This window comes from Melopsittacus undulatus, chromosome Z (genome assembly GCF_012275295.1).
Source record: "Melopsittacus undulatus isolate bMelUnd1 chromosome Z, bMelUnd1.mat.Z, whole genome shotgun sequence".
Lineage (NCBI taxonomy): Eukaryota > Metazoa > Chordata > Aves > Psittaciformes > Psittaculidae > Melopsittacus > Melopsittacus undulatus.
This window is the reverse complement of record NC_047557.1, coordinates 67,821,136-67,835,015: the sequence shown is the minus strand read 5'-3', so window position 1 is coordinate 67,835,015 and position 13,880 is coordinate 67,821,136. Positions and strand designations below refer to the sequence as shown.

Below are 13,880 nucleotides of genomic sequence, written 5' to 3'. Positions count from 1 at the left end.
TAGTAGAACTACCTTAAATTCTACTTCTGGTACTTTAAAGTAAAAATGTGGTTTTGTTAGCATTTTAGTTACACTAGCAAATGCACAATGGTTTCCTGGTGGTTTTTCTGAATTATAATCTTTTGACTGTCCAAGAAGAACAGTAAATATAACATATTTTGCCTAAAGACAATGAAAAATACCAGAAGAGCTTATTTGACTTTATAGTGATTGTTTCTAAAAGGAATATATGTTATGTTGCAGAAGTGGCGCATCAAAGTGACTGGGATGGTATTGTTGCCTGCCATCAAGGGTATATAATGTGTACAACTTGGAACTATCAGAAAACTTCCATGGGAGCTCATAAACTGAAGCCAGAAGAATTTAGCAAACATAAACCTATTGATATATATGCAACAGTAAGTTTATTTAGGATACTGTTTCTTCAGCATTACAGTATATGCTATTTTGTTAGCTATTTGTACAAAAGTAATATTTAGAATGAAAAAACAAAACCTAGACATGTTTTAATTGATTTGCAAAGTGCTTTCTGCCACCTCATTGTCCTACTAGCTGTTTCGTAGTGCATATGGTCTTAATAAAAATGCTATGTACGCATTTTTTTCTTTAAATATGCAGATTAATTGCAGATTTTATTTTCTGATTCAGATAGGGGGTTGGTGTTTACCTTTAATCTGGCATAGTCATATAGAATTGAGTATATGCCAGTGATAACTGTGCTCTGTGAATGCAGATTGTTGAAGATACTATTTGGTATTATTAGATACAACTTCTGATGGATATCACTAAGGCAGTATTTAATTATCCTGCATAAGCATACAGTGCCATATATGTTACTTGTTGACTACCTGTTGATTTTAAGAGCCCTCTCTCAATTGTTTTGAGAGGTAATTGGTTTTGTTCTGTGCAGTTTTCCTTGAAGTCTAATAAAAACTTACTACTCTTGTATTCCTGATATTTTACATATCTTCTTACAGCTTTGCTAATTAGATACACGTTTAAAGAATTGCTTTCATGGGCGTTGCTTTTTTTTCCCCTCAAAAGGCTGTTGACATTACCTCATGTGGAAACTTTGCTGTAATTGGGCTGTCAACTGGACAGGTAGATGTGTATAACATGCAGTCTGGCATTCACAGAGGACATTATGGTGAAGAAAGAGGTAAGAATAGCCACACTACAGCAACAGCCTGGTGTTCTGTTGTCTCAGATCTCAGCTTTTGAGGTGAATGTGAGAATATTTTCAGTGTCTCTAATTACACTGTTCTATCTTGCACTGTAATCAGAACTAATTTGAAACCTACTCTGAAGGACAGGATCTGTGGTAGTTTTAGCAGCTCTGATATTAACTAATTAACACAAAATTGTCAGTTATCAAAATTGTTAGCAATGTGATGAGATCCTCTGGCCTCAGCTCTTTTTGAAATAATCACATTTCCACTACTTGGCTTCTTGTTACAAGGTTCTTTCTCTGAATTTTTTCCATCTGTTTTGTGCTCCCTGCTTGAAAGTGAAAGAATACTTTACATGCATGTGAAACTGAAATTCTAAGCAAGTCCAGTTCTTTACATAAGCTATTATTTTCAATTACCCAGCTGCAGACTTTGGACTTAATGTACGTAACAGTGTTCAGACTTTCATTTTAATGGTTGCATATATGTGTATTTCATGTGATATATCCTTATGTATGTTTGCTCTTGCTTTGTAGGTTTGCAGTTTATATTAGGGCCATCATGATTTGAATTGTTTTGTTGTAGAAACAAGGAAAAAGTCTTGATGAACCCTTAAAGCTTACTGAGTTTCTAAAAGACCTCTAGCATAGCAAACACAAAGTGGTCATTGTTGCTTGATAAGGGGATGAATTTTTGAAGTTTAGTTACTGGCCAGTAGCTCTAGGCCTAGATGAAGAAATAAAATTGATCCAAAACCAGAGGAGCTATACCTGATCTTTATACTGCAGTTTGAAAATACTTTTTGCGAGAACTAAAGCTATAAATGTTACCTGGAGTGGTCAGGCCCCTTTGGAGGCATTTGGTAACTGATTCAAAAAGTCCTGCAAATATCACATTCACAAAAAGTCCCCCAGACTGAAGGCATAAATAAAAGCTAATCAGTTTCAGTTACTTGCAACTTGTGTATTGAATTCTATGTGCTTACTTTAAAGCAGTTTGTTTTCTCTACTGCTAAAGAAAGTTCTAATACTCAGTCTTGTCAGGTGGCCTTAGAATTGTTTCTAATTGTTTCTAATAAGACCTGCTTACTGCTCATTTAGGGTAGTTAGGCCAAGACAGACATAATTGTGTTTGACATTCTGGTGATTTCTATGCTGTATTTAAAATTCTCAACTACGACTTTCTTTTCTCTTGATCGCAGCACATGAGGGAGCCATTAGGGGTGTAGCAGTGGATGGATTAAACCAGCTGACAATCACAGCTGGTAGTGAAGGATTAATTAAATTTTGGAAATTCAAAACTAAAGATCTAGTTTACTCCACTGATCTTCTGGGTGTTCCCAGTGGAATTCTTCTTCACAGGGATAGGTAAGAAACTGAAGCTATTTCATGTGCATATTGTTTTGCTGTAAGTATATAAGTCTAGGATTGCAACTAAATAATGAAGTTTAAAATTTTGATGCTTTGAAATACAACTGACTGCTAGTTGACAAAACAAGTACAAAACATTTTATTAGACAGAAGGAATGTAATTCTGTTTGTCTGATACTATCCTAGGGTAAAAGATTTTTTGAGCAATGTTAAAATGTTGCTTTTAATTTTTGTTATGAATATTCACTATTATATGTGCTAATGATTCTTTGCAGTGGTATTCTGGGAATTGCCTTTGATGAATTCAGTATTAGTGTTTTGGATATAGAAACCAGGAAGATCGTCAGGACGTTCTCAGGACACCATGGAAGGATTACTGACATGGTAATTGTTAACTCATTTTCTGCAATGTGTATAGATAATTAATTTTACAGATGGTGGGTTTCTCTGCATATGTTAAGTCACTGAGTATTATGTTCAGCTGCGCATAATAAACTTGTATTCAGCTCTACAGCAGTTTTGGCCATGTTAGTTTTCAAGTCAAAATGTATAGGATTCAAATGGTCATGTATTTTTAGTGTGTTTTCAGATTTTACTGTAACTTTGCAACAAGATGATTTTGGTTTTAACAGACGAAAGCATTAGGAATAATGAAAACTACTCTGTGGAGCAAAATTCTGCAAGGCTCTTAAATAAAAATATAGAAATGATGAGCCAGGTGAATAAAAGTGTAAGCAGATCTGAGATTATGCAACACACTGATAATTCCTCATTTTGCATCTTGTAAAATAAGTGTTCACTGACATACTTCTTAGCTTCTGATTTAATTCTAAGTGCTAGTAAGTACCTACTTACTTGATTTCTTCAGTTTTATGCTCAGTGATTTTCATCATTAACATAAAAGCATGGACCAAAGTGCTTTTCTTAGCAGCCAGGTGTACTCTGTGTCATATATTTAAAACTGTTTGGAAATAGCTTCCATTTTTGTCTTTTTTCATCCTTTCAGGAAGGTGGTGTCAGTTTTCTTTTATGGCCAGATGATGTCATCCTGGTGTTAGGGTGCAGTCTAATATTGAACTGTGCAAAACAGGACCTCTTGTAGGGTCTGACTTGCCACTTTTGCCACTAAACTGTCTGGTTTATTTTAGACTTTCAGTCCTGATGGTCGTTGGCTAATAACATCATCAATGGACTGTTCCATTAAGACTTGGGACCTTCCCTCTGGATGGTGAGTCAGTTTAAAAACATGTAAAAGAAATGTATTTTTATCACCTTTTGGTTTGGTTAGTGGCAAAAAGCCTTCTGACTTGATGGTCACCAGCCTAAACTGTGTGATACTCAAAGTTGTACATGGTGTAACAACTCAATACCCAATATGTTAGTTCTGTCTGATGCTAGCAATATGTGCCTTTTTCTCAGTGTACAGAGTAAAAGTGTCCTGAAGATCTAATAATGAAGCCTGGAGTTTCCATGTAGTGTGATTTTTTTTTCCCTTGTAAGTAGTGCTGTAATCTAAATGGCAAGAGATTGTTTAAGGTGGATTGCTTTGTGATATACTGAACTATTTGCAGAATCATAGAATGATTTTAGTTAGAAGCAGCCTTCAAAGATCTAGTCCTACCCCACTCTTCTGTGGACAGGTTCATTATATCAGGTTGTTCAAAATCACGTGCAGTCTGAACTTGAATATTTCAGTGATGGGCCATTCATAATTTCTCTGGATGACCCCAGTTCTAATGTCTCACCACTCTCACTGTAACATTTCTCCCTTATATTCAATCTAAACCTACTTCTCAGTTCAAAACCATTGTCTCTTGTCCTCTCAGGAAAAGGCCTGTTAAAAAGTCTCCCTCTGACTTTCCTATAAGCCTCCATTAAGTATTGGGAGGCCACAAGAAGGTCTTCTGGAGCCTTTTGTTCTCCAGCATGGACAATGGCAACTTTCTCAGCCTTTCCTCATAGGAAACATGTTCCAGTCATCGTTTTCTTGGACCTGTTAGAACTTCATGTCTGTCTTGTGCTGCAGGCCCAAAATTTGGATGCAGTACTGCAATTACATTAATTTAGCCACACAATAAGGCTTTACTTCAGTAATATTTTTTTCACTTGTGCATGCTTGCAACTGCCAAAAATACTCTTATGATCACTGTGCACAGTATTCTCCCACAAAGAAATTTGGCCAAGTACTCAGGTAGATACAAGAAATTCAGAAGCCTAGAAAAAAACAGGCCAAAGAGTAACTGAGTTCTGTCAGTGCATTCTTTTAGCAGCACAACAAATAAATTTTTAATATTTTAAAGTAGTGCTACGCAGTGTGAAGTTCTGGTCATAACTGGAACTGAATAGTTTCATTTGGATCGATTACTGTTGTTGATTCATTTTTGTAAATAATTTTGTGTACTGTAAGTTTTCATTTTACTATAAAAAATGTGTTGAAGCTACACAAGTGACTTAACTCTCACATGATGAATGATACTAGTCTAAAATGGGGCAAGATGGACAGTAGCTGTCTTCTTTCTAGTACGAATGGGAAAGAAATGATCACTGTTATGACTTCCTCTTTCTGACCATCTTTCCCTTCCAAACTTATTAACTACAAAATTAACTACAAACATTTCAACATTAATTATCAAACTTCAGAGATGTTAGTTGTCTCTCTCATTTCTTTGATAGCATTTTGCAGTAAGAATCCATTCATACATTTCTTTAACAGTAGTTTTTATGTGTGTGTAATACATAAGTAAATGATTTGTCTCTCAGAACTGCAAGAAATTATGGCCAAGCCAAGATCTAGGCAGATATGTGACAGACTTTAGTTTTGAAAGGATTTATGTTAAATTGTTCATCCCAAATGTAAAGGAAAGGTTTTTTTTTCCGGACAGTATATTGAAAAGGGAGAGCCACTTTTAATAAAAAGCCAGATGCTTGATTTACTTCTACTTTGGTATATTTGCATATAAATACAAGAACCAAATTATAAACTGTGCATTCTAAAGACTCAGCAATGATATTGTCCTTACAAAAGGCTGGAAAACATGATTTTACATGACTTAAGTCCTACATTGTAAAAAATACCGACTGACTGTAATAGACACCATACCATTTACTTTTTGATTATCTGTTTTTGTTTGGGAATGGTGCTTAACTGTCCTTATTTTAAGTATTCCTTGTGTATGTTTTTTATGTAGGGCTTTTTGAGAATTAGGAAACAAATAATGTGTGCAGAGAAAGTTACAAGGAGGAACTGGCATTATGCACATTTTTCTTTCTGCACTGCAGCTTGAATAGACAAATTAAGAAATCAAGGCTACAAGCTGACTATAGTTTGGATGGAGTACTTGAGACAGAATAGTATAAGAAACATGTTAATATCATGAGCTCAGCAATTTTATACTTCCCATTGTCTCACTTTTGCAATGAAACAGGAAACGCAAATACATTCAGCCACTAGGCATTTATGTAGCAATTACTGTACTCTTTGTGTAAAAATGCATAAGCATGTCTTTTTTCCTATAGTGGATTGACCTTTCCTCTCTCCTATCTGTAATTTAAATCATTATTTAAATTCACTAGGTAGAAAAATTTTATTTAGTGTAACTTAGGTTCGCAGTTATTCCATACAGTTGTTTTGTTGAGCAGTATTTCTCAATTACTGGTAAAGACTGTGGTAAGAGGATGGATTTGAAGCTACAGTAAATATATGTAGTAAATTTTTTTAACCTTTGTGTGCTGCATCCAAAAGCTATCAGTGTAACTGACACATGTTCTGGCATTTAGGGTTTTAGTGTTTGTATATTTTATCTCAAAAGTGATGAATAATATGACTTTGACCTGATTGGTTTTTACGTGTAATGTGTGTCTTAATAGCATGCACCTGGGATAAAATATCCCTTTCAGGAGAAAAAAAAGAAAAGGCTTTTATTTTTAATATGGAGTGCTCAAGTACTTAAGAAAATACATGCCCACAAGATTTTTACATTTTAAACTACTATGTTACATGAATATTTTTTTTGTGGTTAGTGAACAGAGCTGGGTGGTAGAAAACTAGCTGCTTCATTACTTCCCACTTTGCTTTTGATTTTGGTCTGTAAACCAGAACAAAGTATTCAAGCTCTCTGTTCTTTTTTCTTTTTGTTTCTCAGCTAGTTCTCAAACTCAATTGCTTCTTACAGTTTGAGGTAACTGAAATTTATACCTCAACAAAGGAAAAACAGTGCCATAAACCTAGGCTTGAGTGGAAATCTGCTTAGGGTGTGCATCATTCAAGACTTACGGTATTAGCCAGAACTCTGAAATAGCTTATTGTTAAAATAGTCACAAACTGCTTGATATTTTAACTTTCTTTTTAAGTGTGGGGTGTTTTTTTGTGGGGTTTTTTTGTTGTTGTTGTTGTTGGTTGGGGAGGTGGGGTGGTTTTTGTTGTTTTATTTTTTTGTGGCTTTTTTTTTTGGTTGGGGGGGGCTTCAGCTTTCTGCGATAATGAAAGGAATGGTTTATTAGGCCAAAGATACGATAATCTCAGAGTATTCTTTACTTTAGAAAGGTCAAGTAGTATTGTTAACAAAGTGTATATCAAGTATCTTGAGAGAGGGAATTGACAATTCAAGGCAAAGTGTTGAAAGATGAAGTGAGAGCATCATGAGGCTGATTTGAAGTGTGACATTTATGGCCTATAAATGTTAATATTAGGCATAGGGAGTTGAATGTGGACACGTGGTTCATCATATTCTCCACAGAATGCTACGTCTAAGGATGTAGCATCAGTGTACCAGCTTTAGCCAATCTAGAGAATCTTATGAGGTCTCATGAGTGGTTTTGTTGCACAGTGCCATTCATCTGCTTAGTATTTCAGTACTGTCATATTCCAGTACTTACAATATGCTAATTTTTATACATACTTTCAGTATCCTGCTTGCATTCCCTCAAATTTGTGCTGAAATTCAGATATGCATAGATAAACAAGCTCATCTTGCTGAGAATTTCTTTGTTGTGTTTTCTCTCCTTAGCCTCATAGATTGTTTTTTGGTAGACTCCGCAGCTGTGAGCCTTACTATGTCTCCTACGGGAGATTTTCTAGCTTCAGCACATGTGGATGACCTTGGAATTTATTTGTGGTGCGTATGTAATTATCTGTTTCTACACAGAATTTCAGATGCGGAATTCTTTTAATCACCTCTATCACAAATAGGGATTTGTTCTACAAAGTACCATCTCCGGGCTTTTGTGTTTTCTGGTTCTAATTAAGACAGATATTCTGTGTTGTTGTGATCCATAAATCTTGAAGTCTTGCAGTTATAAAGACATTTATTTATTTTTTATTATTATTAATGAATATATGTTATTTATACAGATATTCTGGTAATTAAATTGTCTTTTCCTAAATGTTTCTTTATTATTCCAAAGAAGTATTATTATGCCATTCCTAAAGTGTTTCTTTACTGTTTTGGTTTTATTTTTTTATTCTATTGGAAACATCAGTCCTCATACAGTGTTACTTTCTGAGGGGCTTTTCTTCTTCTCCTGGTATACAATGTTCTCTGAGACTTCTGAGTAGGACTTGTAAGTTGCAATTATTAATTATATTTAACGAGAATCACCTCAGATGTAAATTGTGTTTCTGTTCAATTTCCTCCTGACCTGTCTTCAAAGCAAATGACTCATTAGACCCAGAACTGAAGTAACACATCTTTTAAGTGATACTGTTTTTCTTACTTTTTGCTTTTGATAGATAGGTATTTCAAGCTACATTTGTTGCCTATGGTTTTGTCTCAGGGGTGTTCAGTTGTTAGACCTTTCTATGCTTAAGTGCTTTGTTCTTTTTACCTAGCCCTCGTTCATATTGACTGAAAAAATAATTTGCTAGAATGACTGTGTGTGTGTTCCAAACCTCAAGAAAATTTGCTATGAGTACTATTTTGAAATTCTGTGAAAGCAGCATTTGTATATTGTATTGTACACATTAACTCCAAAGCTTTTCAGATCGTTAGCTTTGCAACTTCAAGTAAATGCAGCATCTGGCAAGAATTGAAGTAGTAATACTGCATAATTCCATGTTTATTAAATGTTCTTCACAATAATACTTCAGCATAACTTGTGTTTCAGACTTTCAGATGATGTATACTGTATTTCATTTATTGTTTATCTGGTAGATGAGGAAAAGTAATCTTGAATAGAACCTGGTGAATTGCCATAGTGCAGTAAAAATAATGTCTAAAATAAATGTTCCCATTCATTTGAAGATTGTTTTTAAAATGCCTGTCTTACCTTTCAGGTCAAACCGTTCTCTGTATTCACTTGTCTCTTTACGGCCCCTTTCGGCAGATTATGTACCTTCTATGGTGGCACGCCCGACTACCTGCCCCATTGAAGGTAATCTTCACATGAAAGAGTATATTTGGTTCTATGTTTCAGATAGAAGATGGTTTGCTTCCTCAGTGAAGACTCACTGTGTCTCTGAAGTGTGCCTATTGCTTCTTAGAAGCATATTTAACTCATATGCTAAATTGTTTACTAAAATCTAGTAATATTTCTGTATTCAGACATGAAAAATTACATTGTGATGATCTCCATCTCTTCAAGGAGATTTTGTAGATACTAAAAACATCTGTGCTATTTGGTGGTTTTCTTTAATCTGACTTGTTAAAATACCTTCCATTTTGACACCTTAAAGGCCAGTTTAAAATTAATGTTACTGTTTGGGGGTGTAAAGGGGATTGTTGTTTGTCCATTTAATGCCAGCTTTTTTGTCTGCCTGTAAGCTGTGGTATTTTCACTGCTGTGTATTGCCTTTGTTGGCAAGAGAAATGGGTTCAGCTGTCATATAGCTGTGCTAGATAGTCTCAGTGAAAGAAAGGCCTAAAATGCTTTTTTAATATGTTTAATAGAAACAGCTGTGGGCTTGTAGCAGTTTTGAGGGCTTGTAGATGGAACTCTTGTCTGCCCACATTTAGCAGTATCAATACATGTAGAACTCCATCTGGAGGAAGAACACACCTTGAATATTGACTGCCCAAAAAAGCAGGGGACGTGCTTGATGATGACTGCTATGTTAATCACAAACTTACTTTAGATACTTCAAGTAGGAAGGCAAGATTTCATTCCAAAATTTAGAATGTTTTAATCCTATAAACTGATCCTGGCTGAACGGTTTTAATTCATTTTCTGCCTTCAGTAAATGTAAAGTTCCTGTTGACATGCTCAGGAGCTTTTAATGGTTTGCATTTCTTTGCTGTGTTAGGCTTTTCCACCATATTCGTGGTTTCAACCATGTAATATTTTGCAAAAAGGAAGGGAGTAGAGGTGTTTGGTCAAGACCACATAGGAAGTCTAGAGAAAACCTAATGATGGTCTGCACAACCTTCAGTGTTTGTAGTACTTCAGTGTTGAGATCTTAATTTTTATGTGCCATTTCAGTCATACCTATGAACAGGTTGTGAATATCGTGTTTATTTAAATGCAAAGATTTTACAGATTTTTAACTTACAACTTAAATTGTTTTGTATATATTTAAAACACTGTACAAGATTTTAAAAATAATCCATTTCTATAAATTGTTTTTACATAATTTCAGCCAAAGCAAACAAATCTTGTTAGTCTTCAAAGTATTTATCCAATTCTGCATTTTAGCTGTAATTGTTTGCAATTTAACTTTAATATTTCATAGGTTTCATATTGTTTCTGTAGCTTTTCAGCTGTTTGTTATGCTAGCACCCATACATATAGCTGTTATGCATGTGTTTTTAAAAAAATGCAGAAGATATACTCACGTTTTGATTTTTAAAAGTAAATGCGAAATATGCATGTTCATAAAAGAGAACTGTTCTTGACAGATGTGGATGTGGCAGGAAATGAAGAAATGTGTGATGAAATGATAGAATATGCCTCACCTGAGCAACTGGGATTGCAGCTGGTGACCCTTTCCTCATTACCAGAATCAAGGTGGAAAAATCTCCTTAGTCTTGATATTATCAAGGTAATGATATTAGGCATGCCAGTGCAAATCTGTAGTATTTGGACTGTATTTTTGAGGAAGGAGGTAAATTAATGGCTGTTTCCCCTTGTAATACAAAACAGACAGTAGAGCATTCTCTTGGATGCTGAAGAAAACTTGAGAAGGCAAAATTCACAATTTTTGCTGTTACTGTTTCTGCAACATGCCAAATAACTGTCTGAAAGCAGATATTTCCATGTCAATAATTATTAAGTGCCTGTACAGCTGTGCTAGGTTATGCCTCTAAATACCTGTTGGGCATTCACATAACCAGGAAAAGAGGGAATATGCAAAAAATAGTAGTATACACCCGGATACATTTTGCCCATGTTCTATGAGCTGCTTTACCTAGTCACAAAATTTGATTCTACTTTTCTGGTATTTTTGAAGATTTTGCAGCAGAAGGCTATATAGTGCTTTTCAGTTTTTGGGATTTGGGAGAGGGACTTTATTTTTTTTTTTCTCCTAAATGGTAGCTTCTTATTTAGTGGTAAAATATTTCATTTATATTTTTCAGTTAGTCCTTACATTTTTCATAGTATTTTAAAAATCTCTTCTTTTAAAAAAATCTACATGTTCTTAATGTGGTGATGATTTTAATTCAAGTATCTCTTAACAGAAAAAAAATAAGCCAAGAGAGCCACCAAAAGTTCCCAAGTCAGCTCCTTTCTTCATCCCAACAGTTTGTGGTCTTATACCCCATTACATTACTCCAAGGGAAGAAAATGATATACAGGTAAAAGCAAGAATCTATTAATATAATAGTGCTTATCTAATGTATTTCAAAAGAAAATGTTTATGTGTTTTAATACTAAGTGAGATCTTGCTAAAGACTTTAAAGTACCAGTTTTAACACATTTAGATAATGCTTTCTTTCTTAAAGTGTTTTCTTCTGTTGGGGGAAAAATAGATGTAAAAATACGTTTTGCATGTTCACATACACTCTTGTACTTCATGTTTTAGTCAAAGGTAGTAAGTCTCGGAGTACTGGCACAGAAATCTGATTTTTTCATTCATCTTGAAGAAGCCCTGAGAACTAATGAATGTAAGTTAACAAGATACTTTACTAAAAATGTAGATGCTAATAATATTTTGTTATACATTTTCTTTCTAATGCCAGAACTGTAACGCATGAGGAAAAAAATACTCATAGTATAGTAGCAAAGACAAAGAGCATAACGTGTTGTGTATAAAGCTGATACGTAGATAGCCAATGTGTATCAAAGATCCGTTGGTAGTCTAGCTTGCCTGCAGAATGGAACCCAGTTCTGGCTGAAGCCCATACAGACAAAGAAGGTAATGTTTCTAAGATTGTTAGACTTGCATTGTGATAATCTTGCCCAGAAAAGGTGCTATGTATTATTTGTAGGGTAAGAAAGAAACGGAGTGATCTGATGAGAGGTAGTAACTGGGACATGAAAAACATAATTTGCCTGCCAAGTTATGTTTTTGTGGGCTACTTCACTAAACATTCTGAAGACTTAGAGCTTTAATTGATTGCTTTATAATTCAAATGTTAAGAAATAATTAATATAAAAATAAACTCTTAGATTTCTTTTAACATTCAGTGAACTTTGAAATTGTCATGTAAATTGACTGTGGAATTTACATGCTGTTTTCCCTGTTTCAGTTGGTGCTGCTGCAGAATTGCTGGAATTTAGGTTTTTTTTTGGAAATGATTGCTAATATAGCTGGCTTGGGAACTTATATGGGCAGTCATGGTTTAAGCCCAGCCAGTAACTCAGAACCATGTAGCCACTCGCTCACTCACTCCCAACTCTTTTTCCCCCCAACTCCCAGAGGGATGGAGAGGAGAATCCAAAGAATGTAAATCCCACAGGTTGAGATAAGAATGGTCCAGTAACCAAGGTATAATACAAAACCACTTGTACTACCACCAATAATAATAATGGTAAGGGAAGTAAGAGGGGGAGAGAATGCAAAACTGAAAAGGGAAAGGAAAAAAACACCAATAAACACCAGTGATGCACTATACAATTGTTCACCACAAGCTGACAAATACACAACCTGACCCAAGCAGCAATCTGCCCTACTGGGTGACTCCCCCCAGTTCATATACTGGGCATGACATGCTGTGATATGGAATACTTCTTTGGCTAGTTTGGGTCAGGCCTCCTGTCTCTGCTCCCTCTTGGCTTCTTGTGCCCCCCATCACTGGCAGAGCATGAGACTGAAAAGTTCTTGATCAGCATAAATACTCTTCAGCGAGAACTAAACCATTGGTGTGTTATCAGTGTTGTTCTCAGACTAAAGTGGAAACACAGCAATGCACCAGCTACTAAGAAGGAGGAAAATAGCTGTTAGAGCTGAATACAGGACAGGTGCACAAGGCAGTTCTGCTGGGAATTTTTAGACCTCTTAAACTCTTCTGAGATAACCAGCTTTACTCAGATGTACTTAAAGCATTTTTATATGCAGAATGTCATTATCACAAATAAGGCATGGTGTTACACTGTGTTTTTAGTACTTTAATTGGTAGTATTCTTTTAAGCTGCTTCAGAGCTGCACAGAGAAAAGTGAAAAAAATTAAAAACCTAACCAAGCACCTAGAGACTGGCTGTTCCAGGGAGCAAGTGCATTGCAGTAGTGGTGCAGTGCACCTTCCTCAGGCCACCTCTGCTCTAAGGAGAGTGTACTACAAGGTCCATGCTGTGATCCAAATCCAGGCTTTCTTGATCCTGGCTGAAGAAGCCTCTGGTGTGTAACATGGCTCTGTGCTTGCTAGTTTACAAGCATCTCTTCTAATGGTGACTAGGCTGTGCAAGTAAGCAGTGATATACTAGAAGCTCTCCTGGTTTGCCAGTGGGGTGGAGACAGAGTTTTGTACCTCAGATCAGGACTGTGGAGCACAGATTGAGCTGGGCACATTTTCTGTATTGTATGTGTCCCAACTTGACAGTATGTTCCATGTTTAGTTTTTCAATGTCACAGTACAACAGTGAATTAATGCATCTGTTTAGTACTGTTGATATCACAATTACATTTAAAAATAGATAATGATTTTCATAGGAATCAAATACAGACGGAAACAGATTTATACTACCTAAGGAATATTAGCCAATGCCTAATATCATTAGTTACCATGATGTAAGAGTAAAAAAAAGTTGCTCTTACTAGCTAACTTCTTAGCAAAAGAAATATTAATTAGAAGACATCTAAAAAATGTATTTACCAACAGCTGTGTTTGCAAGCATTTATATTTTTATCTCTGTATTTTTAAAGAAAATGGATGGAATTCTCAAAGATCAGGTAGGATTATAGAAATCCCGAGGAAGAACATTTTGAAGAGGAAAGAGTTTCTAAGTAGCATCCCTTTCTACCAGGAAAAAG

At 35.4% G+C, this 13,880-nt stretch overlaps 1 protein-coding gene across 4 annotated transcripts in view; it reads left to right on the top strand.

Moving 5' to 3' along the window:
- WDR36 (WD repeat domain 36) overlaps positions 1–13,880 on the top strand; it is a 33,298-nt gene that overhangs the window by 16,341 nt on the left and 3,077 nt on the right. For all 4 annotated transcript variants that reach the window (XM_031042805.2, XM_034072921.1, XM_005142062.3 and 1 more), the window contains 10 exons: positions 244–398; positions 1,045–1,159; positions 2,371–2,536; positions 2,815–2,923; positions 3,688–3,767; positions 7,546–7,653; positions 8,811–8,908; positions 10,369–10,511; positions 11,149–11,265; positions 11,493–11,574. In XM_031042805.2, the coding sequence (XP_030898665.2) occupies positions 244–398; positions 1,045–1,159; positions 2,371–2,536; positions 2,815–2,923; positions 3,688–3,767; positions 7,546–7,653; positions 8,811–8,908; positions 10,369–10,511; positions 11,149–11,265; positions 11,493–11,574 (1,173 nt within the window). The remainder of the gene's footprint in view (positions 1–243; positions 399–1,044; positions 1,160–2,370; positions 2,537–2,814; positions 2,924–3,687; positions 3,768–7,545; positions 7,654–8,810; positions 8,909–10,368; positions 10,512–11,148; positions 11,266–11,492; positions 11,575–13,880) is intronic.